This window comes from Ixodes scapularis, unplaced genomic scaffold (genome assembly GCF_016920785.2).
Source record: "Ixodes scapularis isolate PalLabHiFi unplaced genomic scaffold, ASM1692078v2 PGA_scaffold8__174_contigs__length_109621045, whole genome shotgun sequence".
Taxonomy (NCBI): Eukaryota; Metazoa; Arthropoda; class Arachnida; order Ixodida; family Ixodidae; genus Ixodes; species Ixodes scapularis.
Window position 1 is genome coordinate 65247935 of NW_024609883.1, and position 17135 is coordinate 65265069.

The 17135-nt window shown below is 47.7% G+C and overlaps 1 protein-coding gene across 1 annotated transcript; it reads right to left on the reverse strand.

The window, feature by feature from the left end:
• Positions 1-467: 467 nt before the first annotated feature.
• On the reverse strand, positions 468-16504 carry LOC8042930 (THAP domain-containing protein 5). Its single transcript, XM_040222897.3, has 4 exons — positions 16139-16504; positions 3842-3950; positions 781-1007; positions 468-721 (listed from the first exon to the last, which is right to left on the reverse strand). Exons 1-3 carry the CDS (start codon positions 16487-16489, stop codon positions 844-846), a joined length of 624 nt encoding a protein of 207 aa, XP_040078831.1. The 5' UTR covers positions 16490-16504; the 3' UTR covers positions 468-721; positions 781-843.
• Between the last annotated feature and the right edge of the window lie 631 nt (positions 16505-17135).

Genomic DNA, 17135 nt, shown 5'->3' on the forward strand with positions numbered 1-17135 from the left:
TAAAAAAAAATGTTAACACTGTTAGCACTGCAGACCATCTCTCCCGCGCCCACATACCCACGTGCTCTCCGCCAAACGTCATCCTGACCTCAAAGCTGGCCTCAAAAGGCACGCAAAAACGTGTTTTGACTACAAACTTCCAGAAGAAGTTGTTCGGCGAATTGGCACAGCTGAAGCCTACAAAGCTGGCAACGAACCGTCGACACCGGCAGATTTAGGTGACTTGAGTACAGTCACCATCGAGGAAGAACTCTTCTTCTTCTGGACTGTTCCGTTGAACTGTTCTTGAAGGCAAAGCAGTCATTATTTCCGTGGTAAAATTAACAAGTACCCGTTTCTTATTCATACTTTCGTACTTACCGCCTAGTCGTTTCCTAAAAAAACATTACAAATAAAAAAGTCCTAGTTGTTTTTCAGTGCAAATTTAACCTCTCAAAATACCTGCGATATGATTATTTGAGGTTCACTTACTTTAAAAGGGTTTAATAAGCTTTTTGGAATTCAGCGAATAGTTTAGCGACTTCCTGGTCTCAATTTAGCGGAGCGTGCAAAAAAAAGATGGCAACACTGGTGTTGTCACTCTGAACTGCAGCTTTCTGGCGGCTCTAGTCGTACCCGGCTGAACCGACGTCCCAGACACACGTACCCGGGGAGGAATGCTTTTGAGGCAGACGAGGCACGAGGTCGTCCAGAGATGAGGCTTTCGCACTGGGCGATTGTGCTGAAAGTAGAAATACGGAAGTGTCATGACAAGCCCAGTATGGTTAAAACTGATCTCACTCTGTGCTTTCGTCCCCAACCGGGAAAACGTAAGGTGCGTCTGCTTTGTCGACGGTCGCCCTTTCATCTGTGTCGACGAGCATGTGCTGAGCCGAGCAGACGGGTGTGTGGCCTGGTGCGGGCCGCAGATCCGCACACCTGCCCGCTGCACCAACATAGCTTTGCTGTGGCACGAGTCCGTGAGGAGGTGCAGACCGGGTTGGCCATGGAACAGGTTGTCTGCGTAGCTGGGCGAAAGGTAAGAGAAGTGACGCTAGGCACTCTGAACTAGCGGAAAAAAAGTATGTTCACGTTCGAGAGGATGTGGAAGCTGGGGAAGCACACTGTCTTCGACTATGGTTGGTGCTTAAAGCCACAATCATACCGCTCACACGTCACACAAAAGACGAGGAGTTCGATGAAGACGTGACGGCTGAATTACCTGCAGACACGCATTACGCTTGTTTGCCAACCTTCTCTTACCAAAGAACTGGCAGAATGATGCAGTGCTTGTTGGACTTGAGAATGTGTGGAAAAAAACATGGTATTCTTAATAAATCTTTAAAGGGACAATGAAGCGGTTCGGTATTTGAAGAAAAATACCTAAATCGTCTTAATTTGGCGTTCACGATACAAATATCGAGACTATTTTTTAATTTGTTGCACGGAGGCTGCAGAAGATTATTTTGGAAGTACCGGTGAAGACTTTCCTTCCCCAAGCTTGACGTCATATCCAAAGTCTTTAGCACACATCAAAGCTATGCCCGCGTACTGTCGCTATTTTCAAAAAGGTAAAAAAAGGCTTCACGAGTGGTGTCGGCGTGGGGCAATACAGCTGGCAGGCTTGCAATTGCACGCGCTACCAACACGAGCGACACACGCTTGGCGGCCGAAAGATCTGGGTATAACATAATGACTGGTCGGAGGTTTTTCGTCTTTTCTCACGTTTAGTTACGTCTTTGGGAAAAAGCCAACGTGATATTCAGATTCACAAAATAAAAAAAACTCAAGAATTTAGCTCTAACCTTTTTTTCTGAGGGACCTCTTCACCTTCCATTTAAAAGGGCATATCGCCGTTTTTCTTTGCATCTTCATGGTCCCCGATTTGCTTCATAATTGACCACACGCACAAACAAACATTGCTGAACTAGAACAGTCGGCAGCAAAAGTTTTGCGGGGCATGGGAGCACCAGCTGAAATGACTGGCCGCAGATTCTGATAGCGCATTGCCACTCCCAAGACTCACGCATGCACTTTATTTCGTGTACGCAGTCATGTTTTTTTGGCTCGTTTCTTTCACTTCCGTCTGATACCCCCGAGATAACAGGAACTGGCGTAAGGTGCTGTAAAATATTATCCGTAGCATGCGAGCTCAGTCACCCATCACAGTGGCTGAGGCAGACGTGCGGCACGACGGCTGACAAAGCGGCACCTTGTATAGGTCCCGGTTATCTCGTGTGCGTCGGACTGAAGTGAGTCAAAAAGACACGACTGCAAGCACGAAAGGAAGCACATTCTTAAAGCACGAGTCTTAAAAGCGGCCGTCAGAAGGTGCAGCAAGTAATTTCGGCTCGCACTCCTGTGCCCCGCAAACTTTTGCTGCCGACTGCAGATACCCCAAATATCAAGACAAAACAAATTTGCTTCGTGTGTGTGGGAGAAATTATTAAATTCTACTGGCAATAATAAAAAAAAAAGTGATGCCAGCGGCAGACACGGGTTCATTCTTTGGACTGTGGAATTTGTTCCTAACTTATTACAAGCAGTTTCAAAATGTCAAATGAGTGCTCTAGAAGCTCGCTTCAGCACCTGAGCAGCAGCATGAAGCAAATAAATAGCATGCTCGGTTTTTAGACTGCCTGCCCGACCTGCAAGCCTATCCACCAGCGACGTGGCCGCACTGAAAAGCACGGGTATATTTCAATCTTGGTTTTGGCCTTGTTTTCATTTGCCAATTCTACAAGAACTATTCGGATTTCTTCAATATTAAATTGCATACCAGAAGAGGTAAAGACTGGGGATTAAGAAAATGTAGTTAGTTGGGGTAGTTCCATAAATCGCCGGAGGACCCCTTTAACTCTTCAACCGTCGTCGCCAAATATGTACGGTGCTGATCACACATTCGAAAGTGCCCACCTAAACATAAAACTCAGCACGCCGTGGGAGTGCTGCTTCTTACCCCCTGTCCTTGGTGAACTATAAACATTATTTTTACACAATGTTTCACTTTACTGGGCTATTTATAGCGTTCAAATTAAAGGCTCCACGCACGCGACGCTCGCTTCACATACCGGACGCTCTGGCGGTAGTGCCGATGGGAGCACTGGTTCTTAAGACTTCCAACGGTTTTAGGAATTAAATTCGGAGGGCAAGAGCTCGTCGTCTAACAGAAAAGCTCTGCAAACTACTTGCGGTTAAAAACCTCAAGCTACAGCCATGTCGCAGAAGCGGACGTGCCAAAGTAAAGCCGAATGGAAGAAAGGTGACAACTTTTTGCTTTCAATATTTTAATTTGATGATTCTGAACCTAAACAATGCGTAAGCACTGCCCGTGCTCCCGCTAAATACTTAAGAAAATACTATTTCTTTGGAAAACAAAACCCGACCACTGGGAAACCTCTTTTGGGGAAAAAAACTCAACCGTCAAGGGGTTAAGTTGGCAGGCAGAGGAGGCCACGAGCAAGAAACCAACGAGCACTGCGTCGGCGTAGGCTTGGATTCAATCACACATTTCTTGGCCGTGGCGACTGCCAACTTTGCTCCACAGACCTTTGAAAGAGTCCATCGGCGATCGTTATGATCAGAAAATCAGACGTTCCGAACTTTAGGCACGGTGCTGCAAAGCTCAAGAGACATTGTTCATCTCCATCTCGGACTGTTTTAATATTTCCGGAGAACTTCGGATAACTGGGCAACCATGGTTTAAAGCACTGAAATGGCCGAACGGTCGTTTCTCTTACGTGTAGCTTATCTAGTACCTATAGCATGAACAAACGCAATGCTACTGTAAAAGTATAATTTCTCCAGCAGCCAGAGGGTTTCATCAACGCGTTCTCAAAAAGATTTTCCCCGAGACACTTACCGATGTGTATGCCGCCTCCTGGTACAGTCTGGACTTTCGCCTCTCTAGACCAGGGTTTCAGTGCCACTTGCAGGTACTTGGATGCCGTGCTTGGCGGCCTTTGATCCGTCTGTAAACAGGAGCGGAGTTTGGGATGAGCCTCGTCTAAAGACGAAGTATCCGTGCCAACCACCAAACCAGTGTTCTCTGTTGGTGAGGCGTTGGTACGCGTAGCTAAGAGCTCGTTAGCAATCTAAAAACCGAGTGAACAACGGGCAACGAAATTTCTCTACTACCGACACGGAGCACACGCCTAATTTGCACACTGGGCAACAGCCACTGTCTCGTAGATGAGTTAGAGCAGTAGATGTCTTCAGTATAGAGGTGTGAAACAATCGGCCGCAGAACCCAAATGTAGCAGTCGATAGAAAATGAACACTATAGTCATTGACGGAATGAAAACAGGAGGAAGAAGCTTCAGACACTCTGCATCCAGTGCGAGCTTCCTAGCTTTGATGGCGCTTCGGCGTGTCACGAGCCTCGAGCATGCACGCACTGCCAAAGTGCGGCGGAGGGCATTGAGTGCATGCCAGAGGCCAAGTGTTCAAACGAGACACGCTGCTCTTCTCAATTTTTAGTGCAGCTTTTCGTGGGCCTCTGTTAATTTATCTGTCGCATTTTATGGACTCTAGCAGGTTTTGTGAAAGGTGCTGAGGAATCGTCATCGTCGGATAGCTTATCTAGGTTGCCACCCGATAACTTGGGGTCGACTGCCGACTTTCGGGTCGCTATACTTCCTCGGCAGCTGCTTTATGGATAATGTTGCAACACTAATTCAGTCTGGTCGTCTCGACATCCGTTTGTGTGCCATGGAACAAAACAACTTGGGTGGAATTTAAAAAAAAAAAAAAAATATTTCTCAAAGGCAGGACAGCTTAGATGGCATTAAGGAGGTGCTTTTCCTATGCAGTACTGCCTTTGTGCCGCTGTAAGCAGAGAGGGACGCCCTTCCGTTCAGCTTGACATCAAACATTGCACCCTGTACGTCGTTTGTGCAAGCGGGGTCGTGTACCAAATCCCCCTGTCCTGCAGCCGGGTGTATATTGGTTAGACGGGGCGGTGTGTAAACATAAGGACAAGGGAGCATTCACTTTCTTTGCATTCCTTGCCCTCAGGGAACTTAGCGGTCCATTGCGATAGGTGTGGCTGCTCACCGTCATTTCATGATATAAAGATTTTGTCTGGTCACAGAAACAAGACTGCGAGGGAAATAGACGAAGCATATTTTATGGTGTCTATCGGGGCTGACACATGTGAGCACTTCTTCTGTTGCCCTTGCAGATGATGAGGTAGATTTCGTAAAAAAGTGAGGCAGGTTCGTGTGACAGCGTGTGGGCGTGGCTGATGTCGAATGTTATAGGGTTGCTTTGTCTGTTCTCTCCCCTTCCTCCTTTGTGTTTATTTCTCTTTTTGCAGGGCAATAAACTTTCAGTCTGTGTTTCTTCGTCCTGATCCTGTTTTTTTTTTCCAGTTATTACCAAACAGCATTAAAACGTTGACTTTATGAACATGAATTTTGCTTATTATTTTAGTTTCGCAATCTATCGATAGAGCAATGAGTTGCCGATTCGTCGTAGTATTGAGCGCCTCTCCCACCACGGAAGCGCTGTTGCGCGCCCAGTATTAGAGTCGGCGAGTATGTGGGCTCCCTACCCAGTTTGCCCAGAATCACCGGGACTTGCTTTTGCTGCGGTGATCAAGCGGTAAAGATGTCGCTGGTCTGCCGCTGGCGTGGCCTAAGAAGAGGGGAGGAGCCTGGGAGAGGGGAGGGGGAGGGGCTATTGCGGAGCGCCAATGGCGAGGTGCGCGGAGGGGCGCGCGCCGGGAAGCAGGCACGGGCGCTGCGGGCTTCTATTTCAGTTGCTTTGTTGGAGTACAGATGGCGCTAGGAGCGCGCTGTCGCGTGGAGTGGGGAAGACAGGGCAGACGGTCGCACCAAGGACGCGGACACCTCTTTGAGTTGCTTTGTCAGAGTACAGATGGCGCTACGAGCGGCGCAGTGCGCTCGTGACGGTTGTGCGCCTTTGCGCTACGCGGTGAAACGGGCGCACGGGCGCACGGTCGCACTAGCGACGCCGGCGTGCTGTCGTGACGGCTTTTGCGGCGCGCCGCCGTGTTTCGCTTGCTTTTGACGGCTCTGCGCTCGGTCGCGCGTCGTCGCTCTCTCTGCGCGCTTTTAAACATGGCGCTATAATAGTCACGCGATGAACTTGGGGTCCCTTTCGTGCGCGCTTTTAAACTGCAGATGACGGGGCTCTGTTGCGCTTTTGAGTTTATACATTTGAACAGTGATTGCAGTGATGTCTTGTAAGATTTAATCGGAATATATAAAACCATCCCTGATTGATAGACAGTTTGACGTCTATTTTTAGGTTATTAATTGTCGTATCAATACCGCTTTTCTTCTAGCAGTCTTCTAGCTGAAAGGCTCAATATTAAAAAAAAGAAAACGCATTACGTATAGTGCTGGTACCTGATCCCCCCCCTCACTAACGGAGATGAAAGTGAAAACAGAAATAACTCTCGTATAGTAATAAAGTTATCATTTTTGCATGAAAAAGCAACGGTAGAAAATTGCGAAGGGAAACAAATTTTCTTATAACATATTTATGTTTCCTTTTCACATTTTTTTCGTTAGTTTCAGTACGGATATTGTGATCCGAAATTGGAGCAAGCAAGCCCAAAGACACAACTACTCAAAGCAGCAGAGACTGGGTTAAAGAATTATACATATATCATTTTGGGACTCCACAATTAGCTCACATTTCTCACCTACCTTCAAAACAACTTCTCACAAAATGTATCAAGTGATGAAAAAAAAAAAAAATACAGTAGAGATATTTCGACTTGTGCACGTGATCAACCTATCGCGCGAGCACGGACATAGCAACCGGAGCAGCTATCATCCAAGCATTTCAGACTGCTGCCGGGCGAAAACAATAAAATTAAGGAACAGCTGCACTGCGCGATAAACTGGCCCTCACGTTAGAGTGCCCGTTTGGAATTTTGCTTTTTGTGGTGGTGCTCAGATACGGGTTCCCCACCAATGCAAGCCTCGTCATCGTCCGTTCATTAGAGCTCAGTTATAAAATTTATTGAGGTTTTTCGTGTTTTGTCTTTTGCTTCCAAAGCACTTGTCAACGTGCTCCTGGCACTACTTGACCGCGCGCAGAGCAGAAGACGTCGCGGTGTTACAGAGTCCCTACATAAGAGCAATTCTTACAAGCTGCGACATTCTTTGAAGCGCCGACTGCTTGACGGTGCAGTTTTAAGGAAGCGAATGGCGGCGCACAGCAGAAGACTGAACGGAACGGCGCCATTTTGTTTCAGCGGAATGGGCCCCGTCATTTCGATTGGTTCTCGTTACTTGTAAAATTAATAATGAAGGGACTTAACAGTGTTAAGAAGCGGGGCGTCCCCTACATCGTGATGTCACCGTCCTCCAAGCGCCGGCCGCTCCCAATGCACGGCGGAGGCTACGCGGTCACTGTCGTGCTGTCGTGTGACCGCCAGTGACCGCCTGTGGCCGTGTGGACGTACACTTTCGTTCGCGGCTCCCGGAAGGCTCCCACTTGCTTTGCAGTCTCTTGCTTTCTCTTTCTTTATGACAGCATTTCGGAAATTTCATAACATAAGTATCGTGACAGTTTAATACCAAAATTTATTTGTCTTAAAAAAAATTAAAAAAAAAACAAATAAGACATTCTCGTTGCCCTTTTTAGTGCGACACCTTTAAGCTCAATTATCATACTCAATCTCGAGCCCTTGTTTGTTTCATTCTCCCAAGCTTGCCGATCGATACCAGGGGGTCCGGAGACTGTGCCAGTCTGACAAAGGCACGAAAGAAGCCAAGCGAATTCGATCAATCTTAATGTACGAGAGTTTCCCATCAACTCATAAACCGTCATACATACGCAGAATGAGAGTCGTGGAAAAATGGACAGCCATCTAACGACACTTTTTTGGGAGCGCCAGATAATGTGTGTGTGTGTGTGGGGGGGGGGGGGGGGGGGGGGGATCATAACGCGTTGACACGTGCTGAAACGCGCAGTTGTTCGGCGGTGCAAGTGCACATGCTTCGGACGGTGGCGAATTCTGAGTTTGGTTCCGTTAGAATGGAATTCTACATTGATATTGGGAACTTCTAGCAATCCGTTACCGTGTTCCGCGTACTGCGCTACCGTCCGCTCAAGGTATCATCGGGGCGCGCCCTTAAAAGCATGCTTCAGAGGCTTCGGTAGTGCGGTACGCGAAACACGGTAGCGGATTGCTAAAAGTCCCTATTACTACTATCTATGACTACAAACTGTTCAGAACGCTATTGAGCCAAAATATTGCGCTACTTTTACTCTGAAATTGTTTCTCCCCACGTATCGTCACCTCTAGTTGACCTCTTCAGACATGGCTCGCATACGTGAATCGTACAAACCCACCATAGGGACGTACCGTTCAGAAGTCTGGCACTCTGGGACTATTATGTTTTCTTGTTTTTTAGACTACCCAGCTATGCGGAGAGTCAAATAAAAACGCAAAAAGCTGTATGAAAGTAAGACAAAGCATAGAAGAGTAAAATAAGGAATAAGGAGAAATATATATAGTAGATTTTTTATTCTGCGATGAACATGAACAGAGTTTTAAGTCGCACTGAATAAACTGATGCACTTTACACACAGAAGTCGGATCTATTTCAAGATACGCGTATTCATTTCAAATACAATTCATAATGCGACCGTCGGATATAAAGAGAAAAACAATTATATGTTGCTCTTTCAAGACGAAATCAAAACTAGCCCATAAAAGGGGCGGTAAAACAAATTCTGTACTTTGCGCGAATACGGCCTATACCCACGTCAGACGGGAAGGTAAATGCCATTTTGATCGAATGTCATTCATCGCTCGGCGAATCAGCTCGTGATGCTATAGTTCTGCATGTGGCGGGTGCACGCGCAGCGTGGCGTATTAAACACGCGGATTGGCCGGGCTGTAATGTCATTTTGCTCAAATGTCATTTAACGTGCCCGTCTGGCAGGGGTATTAGTACAGTGGTCTCAAACTCATTTGAGTGTAGGCTTATAGATTAGACACGACAACTGCGTGGGCACTCGACTTCGGCTCGTAACAGTCAATGCCTCGGCGGACACTCGGGTCGTGGCTCGTATCCACCCACTGCGGTGATGAGAATAGCCGTAACAACTCCTGGATTCCTGGAGCCGTTTAACGGCATAGGATTGGCACGAGGCCACGTGGCCGCTTGTTCTGGCTTAGATTTCAGGGGATAGACGATGCATATAGATATTTCTCGAATTTTTTTAGCGACTGCTCATTGCCTAGAAAGAAAAACTAAGTCAAGTTTATTCAGTTACTAACGTTAGTGAGTGATTTTAAGTAGTAATTGGCGAAGGTACAAAAATCGTTTCGTGGCTCCTTTGATGGTGATATTTATTTTATATTTTTTTGAAGTCGAGAATCCCGAGCTTTTAGCTTTATTTTTGGCAGTTGCTCCTGTTGATCGAGAGATCGCGCAACCGAGATGCATCCCTCAACGAATAGCTCGCTCTTGCATTACAAAAAGCTGGAAAGCAAAAAAATAAAACAATACAAAGGGCAAATGAACACGGATAAGTTTAAACTATGTGAATACGTTAAAAGAGCAGAGGTACTTTTCGAGCAAAAATGAATCGACGACACGAGATCACTACGGCGCATGCCATGTCTAGTGGTCGAGACATTGGAACCGCGGGACTTGAAGCTGATAGCCTGCGGGCCGCGTGTTTGAAACCCCTGGCTTAGAACGAATCCCTGCACGTTTATGACAAATGAAACACGCGTTCGTTTTTCTCCGCACGAAATGAACGTCGCAAAAGAATAAAAAAAAAAACAAAAAAAAAAAAAACAGCGTTCATTCTTTCAATTCGCAGTCAGAACAAGCGGCCGAGTGATCTGGAGCCGATGATATGCCGCCAGTGTGGATCATAGCCACACGCTGAGGTTGGCAAAGCACAGGACACGCGCTGAGTTTCAGACATTATTTGGGTTCGGCGTCGTGATTGCCGCGATCGGACACACGAGCCACTATACCCGAATGCTTGTCGAGCTATCGATTATCACGAGTCCAAATCGAGTGCTCACGCGGTGCTCGGGTTCAATCTATGAGCCGCATTTAAATATTATCACTAGGGGACTATACCAACACTGCGACCCCCACGCTACGTCATCAAGTTTTGCGAAGGATAGACTGAAAGAACACGCTCGCTTTTATCCTTGAAATTACACTGCAACAAAGAGGTTTCTCGGTCAGTGGTGTTGCGTGCGAGTATACCTGGGAGGCTGGGTCCCACGAGCGCCAGTAAACTCGTGTAAAGTGAAACACATTCCAACTGAATATCCTTGCACCGCCCATTTGTAGGGGCAGTGCAACAATTTTAGTGTTAAAAAAATTGTCAGTTTTTTTTTTCTTTTTCATTTTTTTTTTCGCCTCCAATCACTACGAATGACATGTAACAAAACGACGAATAACTGAGGAAAGTGAGACGTTTAACAAAATGAATTTGTACAAATCCACGATCCCGGCACGTCGCAGAACAAAGTTGTTTTTCTTGTCTTAAAAAAAAAAAAAGAAAAAAAAAAGATGCTTTTGATGGCATTGCGGCCATCTTAGTGGCATTTACAGTCAGTGCCTCCATCACACGCTCTTTGTCTTTCGCAGCGCTTTGGCTAGAGTGTACTTTGGCTGCGTATTCACTGTCGGCCATAGCTGTGTGCGCGAATGCTGAGCGCGTGCTGATGGCGAGCTTCCACAGTTCTTCTGCAACGTGCATTCCGCACCATCAAGAGTGCCGGTCTTAGCAGCCTATTGATGTGAGCTCGCTCTGAGCATGCGCTCTAAACAGCACCCACAAATATGGCGTCCAGTGAATACTCGCTACAGCTGCGTGAGCACTCTTCCGCTTTCAAGACGAGAAAGCTCGCGCTGGAGGCGGAGCTTCGACTGCGCTCTTCGCCTGTCAACACGACTATTCGCCCCGAGATTCGATCGACGCGGCTCATACGGTGAAAATCAGAACTACGCTTTGTTTTACACTTACTTGGAGCAAAAGGAATGCTACGCACGTGAGGCCGAAGCCATGGGAGACGCCAATGCAGCGCTCGCGCACTGGGATCAAGAGCTCGTGCTCTGTACCCTTGCCCGTGCTCTGTGCCGCTGGTGTGGATGCTTTGTCTCCACCCGCATTGTGGACAGATGGAATGCCTCATAGAGAACCATAGATAAACAAAAGCACGCTTCCATACAATCCAATCTGGGTCTCGAGGCCAATAGTGTTTGTTTTGTGCGCCATAAAGAGAGCAAGACGCGTTATCGGAACTGTTTTCTAACGCCTATAAACGAGACAAAATGCCTTTATATAAAATCGGCTTCGATACTTGATGACATAACGAGGAAAGGATCATGCCGGCGGCATCGCTTCTTTCGCCTATTGTTCGTGATAGCCTAGATCAGGGGTCTCAAACACGCGGACCGCATGCGGCCCGCGACTCGCCGAGACGCAGCCCGCAGGCAACCGGCTACGAGTCCCGGTTCCCATGTCTCGAGTACTAGAAATGGCATGCGCCATCGTGATCTCATCTCGCCGATTCATTTTCGCTCGGAAATTGGCCCTCTTTGTTCAACTTTTTCACATCGTTTCTACATACCGTATCTGTGTTCATTTGCCCTTTGTTTCGCTTTATGTTTTGCTTCCCAGTTTTTTGTGATGTACAACAATTCCGCGACTGGGCTGCCAGCGTGAACTCTTCGTTGAAAAATGCATCTCGGAGAACTCTCGATCAGCAGGAGCAACTGCCTACGAGCTCAAAATTCTCGCCTAAAAAAAAAAAAAAAAAAAAAAATCATCATGAAAAGACACGTATATGGGTGTTGTAATGAAAATCTTCGGGAAAGCAAGAACTGCCAAATTAACTGATTCTTTCATAGAGACATATCGAGCTTGGTTAATTCCCGAGTGAATTGAACAACGGGAACGACAATGTACTTGCTCTCCTATTTTAAAAATGCGAGCACGTTGTCAAGGCGGTGTCATTTTAATTATCGTTATCACATCAAGTCAGGGCCCAGAGTAGTCATATAAACAAATGAAATCTAAAAACGTCCCTCGGAAAACTGAGTTTACCTAGATTGTAGCCTAGATTGTAGAGAGGGTCCAACTCAAACTATGGGGAGCGTTTGCCGTTTGAAAGCGGACGCCTCTATCGGAGATTGGTCGCAAGTGTATCTTGTTAGCTCCATAACCTAAAGGTTTACCTTCTGTTTGCAAGTAGAAAAATGCTCATGCACTCTTTGGTGTGGTGTCCTTAAGTATGGTGTCACTCTATTTTTTAACTGCTTTCGACAATGGCACGCCAGAATTGATAGCATTCTGAGGGGGATGTTGAAAAGTGTTACTTCAACACCTCAGGTGATAACTTATTTAGTTTACTCAAATTGCCTTGTTTCTATTCGTTATTTATTCAGGCGGTTGTTTTTTGTCACGTTTGATGCAGTGATTTTAAAACTGAGAGTTTGGCCCCACGTATATTTAGAACACTACTCGGCTTTGAAATTCCTCGTATCTATACTCATTATGGGGAAAGCATTAGGTAATTTTACGTGCCGAAGATTTTTAATGAGCTATTAGATAACTTATTCTAACCATGGGTTCAAAAAGAGTCTGAAAAAATTTATTACATGATATCACCAAGTGATAAATCTACAGTTGATATTTAGTGAGTTATGTTGCTACCTGCTATTTCTGCAAGGAATGGGCTGTACCGCAAGGTCATGCAACATAAGCCTCCCTTGGCTCACGCAGACCTGTATTTGTATTTGTTTATTGCTATGAATAAAAATGTAAAATTATTATATTATTAATAGTATTATTACTAGTATTATTAAGTGCGCATGCACTGCGTTATCGCGTGACTATACCCTGTCTCACTAAAACTGTGCAGTACAGCCAAAGCTACAGGAGAGATGTACCCCTGACCTGTTCAAGAGGAGGGAAAGGGGGAAGGAGGGAATCCCGTTCCCCCGTTCCCTCCTCGTGAACAGGTTAGCACATGCTCTCTCCCCTGTAACTTTGGCTCTACTGCACTGTTTTAGTGAAATGGAGTATAGACACTTTTCACAAGGGCGCCCCAGTATCGGCGAAAACGTTGTTTTGCCGTCGCCACGCCAATATATTTAGGATATAAGTGGTAGCCGTCACACATTCTCGTTTTGCCGCCTCTCTACTTTTTTTTTTTTTTTTTTTACTATTTACAGGTTGAAGCGTTTTATTATTTTTTCGTCGCCCATACCAGATAGGTTTATTAAGTGGCCGGGGACAAGAGTACACAAATAAGCGGATGGCTCCGGTCAGCTGTGCCCGGAAGCAAAGCGAGAGGCGCCTTGGGGTCGACAACGTGGCCTCCAACGAAGGATTATTGAGTTGACTGACGAAGTTCGTCCCGACAGCCTTGGAGAGATTCCGCCTTCTCCTAGCTTCTGGCGCGTTTGTGGGATTATCCCTTACCGCATGGATTATCCTCTTCCTCCGTCCGGACTTCGATGGCGACACAGCGACGAAGGACGTCTGGCCCCTCGGCGCGGGTGTGGGTAATGGCGGTGTTTGAGGGAGAAGGAAAGGCATAGCTGTACGTTGAGACAATGGCCCTAGTGCTTTGGTCGGGGCATTGTCCATCGGGATTCCCTGCTAGCGATATGGAGAAATGTGACGTTATAAAAGGAGCGGCAGGCGGCTGCTAGCGTGGGTGCGATTGCGCTATGAGCAAAAAGTTTCCATATGCCGCCAACGAAGTTTTGACGCAAAAAAACCATCCTGTCGGCGCCGCTTGTAGTAAAACATTTACGATCTTGCGAAGTACTGGTAAGCAAAGTAAGGTTACCGTCATAATCTAAACCCTGAAAAAAGGAGAAAAAAAAATACTGAACAAGACGACTCTCCTTGTATCAAGGTTTAAATTATATTTCCTAAGCAGCTCACGTGCACACTTTCGCTCCTTGCAAAGGTACGCGCTTCGCAGACGGCACAAGCCGATGCCCCGGCGGCGGCGTCTCTGTGAGCGTGCACACGGCGGCGCCGCTGACCGATCGCCGTCTGGCCGGGCAAACAGCCCAAATGTGCGCTTGAGGCGTGGAAACGGCGTGATGAAATGAAAGGCCAAGGGTATCTACAGGACGAACGGAGAAAGCAGATGCAAAGGTGTGCACCAACGTAAACAACGGTAGAAAAGTGCGGTCGCTCGCCGCTATGAAACCCGTCCGCAAACTCAGTAATGCGCGCCCGCATTCCTTTCCTGCTGCTCGTACTTTTTCTAACTTGATGATTACTCTGTCGCGGGGCATGCCGACGAAACGCTGGGCGGGGCACTTAGCAATTGCTACAACCGAGCGCGGCGCAGTTTACCAAGGCTCTTGCCGCGAATCACCATCGACTCAACCACCACCATGGGTGTTACCGGTGTTCAACGTCGTCATGTGACGTAGGTTCAAGGCATGTATACAAATGACGAAGCAGATTCCACTGGAACAAAATGGCGCCATTCCGTTCAGTCTTCTGCTGTGCGCCGCCATTCGCTTCCTTAAAACTGCACCGCCACGCAGTCGGCGCCTCAAGAAATGTCGCAACTAGTAGGAAGCTCTTATCTGGGGACCTTGTAACACCGCGACGTCCCCTGCCCAGCGCGCAGTCAAGTAATGCCAGGAGCACGTTGACAGGTATTTCGGGAACAAAAACAAGACACAAAAAACCTCAATAAATTCTATAACTTAGGTCTAATGAACGGACGATGACGAGGCTTGTATTGGTGGGGAACACGTATCTAAGCACCACCGCGAAAAAAAAAAAAAAAAATCCAATCGGGCATTGTGGCGTGGGAGCCAGTTTTTCGCGCAGTGCAGCTGTTCCTTTATTTTCATTGTTTTCGCCTGGCAGCAGTTGCTACACTGCGAAGTTTGAAATGCTTGGATGATAGCTGCTCCGGTTTCTATTTCCGTGCTCGCTCGATTGGTTGATCCAGAGCCTTTTATACTGGGTTGATCACCTACAGAAGTGGAAATATTTCTACTGTATTTTTTTTTTTCATCTTATTGATACACTGAGTGAGAAGTTTGATGGTGGGCGAAAGATGTGAACTAATTGTGCAGTCCAAAAAATTGGATATATGTAAAATTCTTTAACCCAGTCCCTGCTGCTTTGCGCCGTAGTGCCTTTTGGGTCACAATACCGGTGCACAAACTAACAAACGTACGAAAAGAAAAAGAAATTTGTGAAAAGAAAGCAGGAATATCTGATCAGGAAATTCATTTCCCTTCGCAATTTACAAGCATTGCTTTTTCATGCAAAAATAACAGTTTTATTACCGTTCGAGAGTCATTTCTGTTCCTCGCTTTCATCTCCTTTAGTGAGAGGCCAAGTACCCAGTGCGTTGTCTTTGTTTGTCTTGAGCCTTTCAGCTAGCAGACTGCTAGAAGAAAAGCAGTATTGATACGACAACCAATAACCTAAAAATAGACGTCAAACTGTCTATCAATCAGGGATTGTTTTACGTATTCCGAATTACTTTCACAAGACCTCACTGCCATCACTACGGCGGCGCGCCGCAAGAGCCGTCACGACAGGGCTGCGACAACATGCCGGCGTCGCTAGTGCGACCGTGCGTCCGTTTCACCGCGTAGCGCAAAGGCGCACAACCGTCACGAGCGCGGGTGGATGGATGGATGAATACGGCTGAGCCCTTTGGATCGGGCGGTAGCTTACGCCACCTAGCCATTTTGCTTTACCATTTAAGCTTAGAATATTTAAATGTGAAATCTATATTCACTCCGCAGTGCAAAGAAAGTGAGGCTATGAAACCCCCTTGCCATCAGTGGATAAAAAAATACCTAGTTTTCTCGCGCTGCGCCGCTCGTAGCGCCATCTGTACTCTGACAAAGCAACTCAAAGAGGTGTCCGCGTCGTTGCTGCGCCCGTCTGCCCAGTCTTCCCCACTCCACGCGACAGCGCGCTCCTAGCGCCATCTGTACTCCGACAAAGCAACTGAAATAGGAGCCCGCAGCCTCCGTGCCTGCTTACCGGCGCGCGCCCCTCCGCGCACCTCGCCATTGGCGCTCCGCATTAGCCCCTCCCCCTCCCCTCTCCCAGGCTCCTCCCCTCTTCTTAGGCCACGCCAGCGGCAGACCAGCGACATCTTTACCGATCAAGCGGCCGTGCCCGTACCCACCTCTCTCCGCTCTTCGTCGCGCAGTATCGTTGACGGAGCTTGACAAATGCCGAACAGCGTTGGCACCGCATCTGGCTTGAGTCTCGGCATCATCGCTGGCATCCCGAACGCAGAACGGAACTTTTGACAGTCAACAGAGTCGGCCGTGAAGTGGTCAGAGCACAAAACCGACCCATCCGACGGTGTCCATCCGGCACGCCCCACGCTGCGCTTCCATGCCTCCCGTCTCGCAGGATCCTTCGGAAACCGAAAAAAAGATACAGGCGCCTGCTTCGTCTGTTTGTTCCGACATCCTACCGCACAACAGCCTTTAGACGACCCTTTAGATACCTTCGGTTCTCTTTTCGCCATTTTCGCGCGCCAGACGCCCGCGACCAACGTTGCCCACGATCAGACCCAACTTGTGGATGGATAGATGTTAATAACACGTGTACCCTTTGTAATGGGCGGTAGCTTGCGCCACCTAGCTTACGTTTAAAAGCCAAATAAATTTTTCCCGTCCCACTTCGCGCTCCCGCGAGCGAAGCAGGGATCACAAGACGAGCGAGATGAAAATGGGCGCCGCGCGGCAGTATCATAGCAACCGCTACTGGCGTCCCTACACCACTTCCGCGGGGCGCGGCGATGACAAAATGCTGTATGAGGGGGAGGGGGGAGAGGAGGCCCGAGCAAAATGGAAGATTTCGGGGGGGGGGGGGGGGTCTGGGTCTGGTTGAGGTAACTGCTCAGAGCGCATGCTCGGGGTGAGTTTCCGGTCAGCTCTTGGGCATTCACATGAGAAGGGAAGGAGACACTCTCTTCTCATTGGGCGCGTTCAGTAGCGCCTCCCTTGCCTCCGAGCGGAGTGCCTCGAGTTGGAGTCATCGGAGCGCCTACTGAACGGCAAAAAAACCCGCGGCTCCAAACCTGCTTCTACGCAACTTCCGCTTCCTCCCCTGTGCCAGACAGTCTCCGAATAAACTGGAAGCAGACGATGGCGAGCACGATCGCTTTTATT

Coding starts and splice junctions, on each gene's coding strand:
- LOC8042930 (XM_040222897.3), bottom strand. CDS start 16,489: ATGGCGAAAAGAGAACCGAAGGTATCTAAAGGGTCGTCTAAAGGCTGT. Junction 3,951..16,138: donor GCGACGAAGAGCGGAGAGAG/GTGGGTACGGGC, acceptor TCCTGTTTACAG/ACGGATCAAAGGCCGCCAAG. Junction 1,008..3,841: donor AGGAGGCGGCATACACATCG/GTAAGTGTCTCG, acceptor CCTTTCGCCCAG/CTACGCAGACAACCTGTTCC.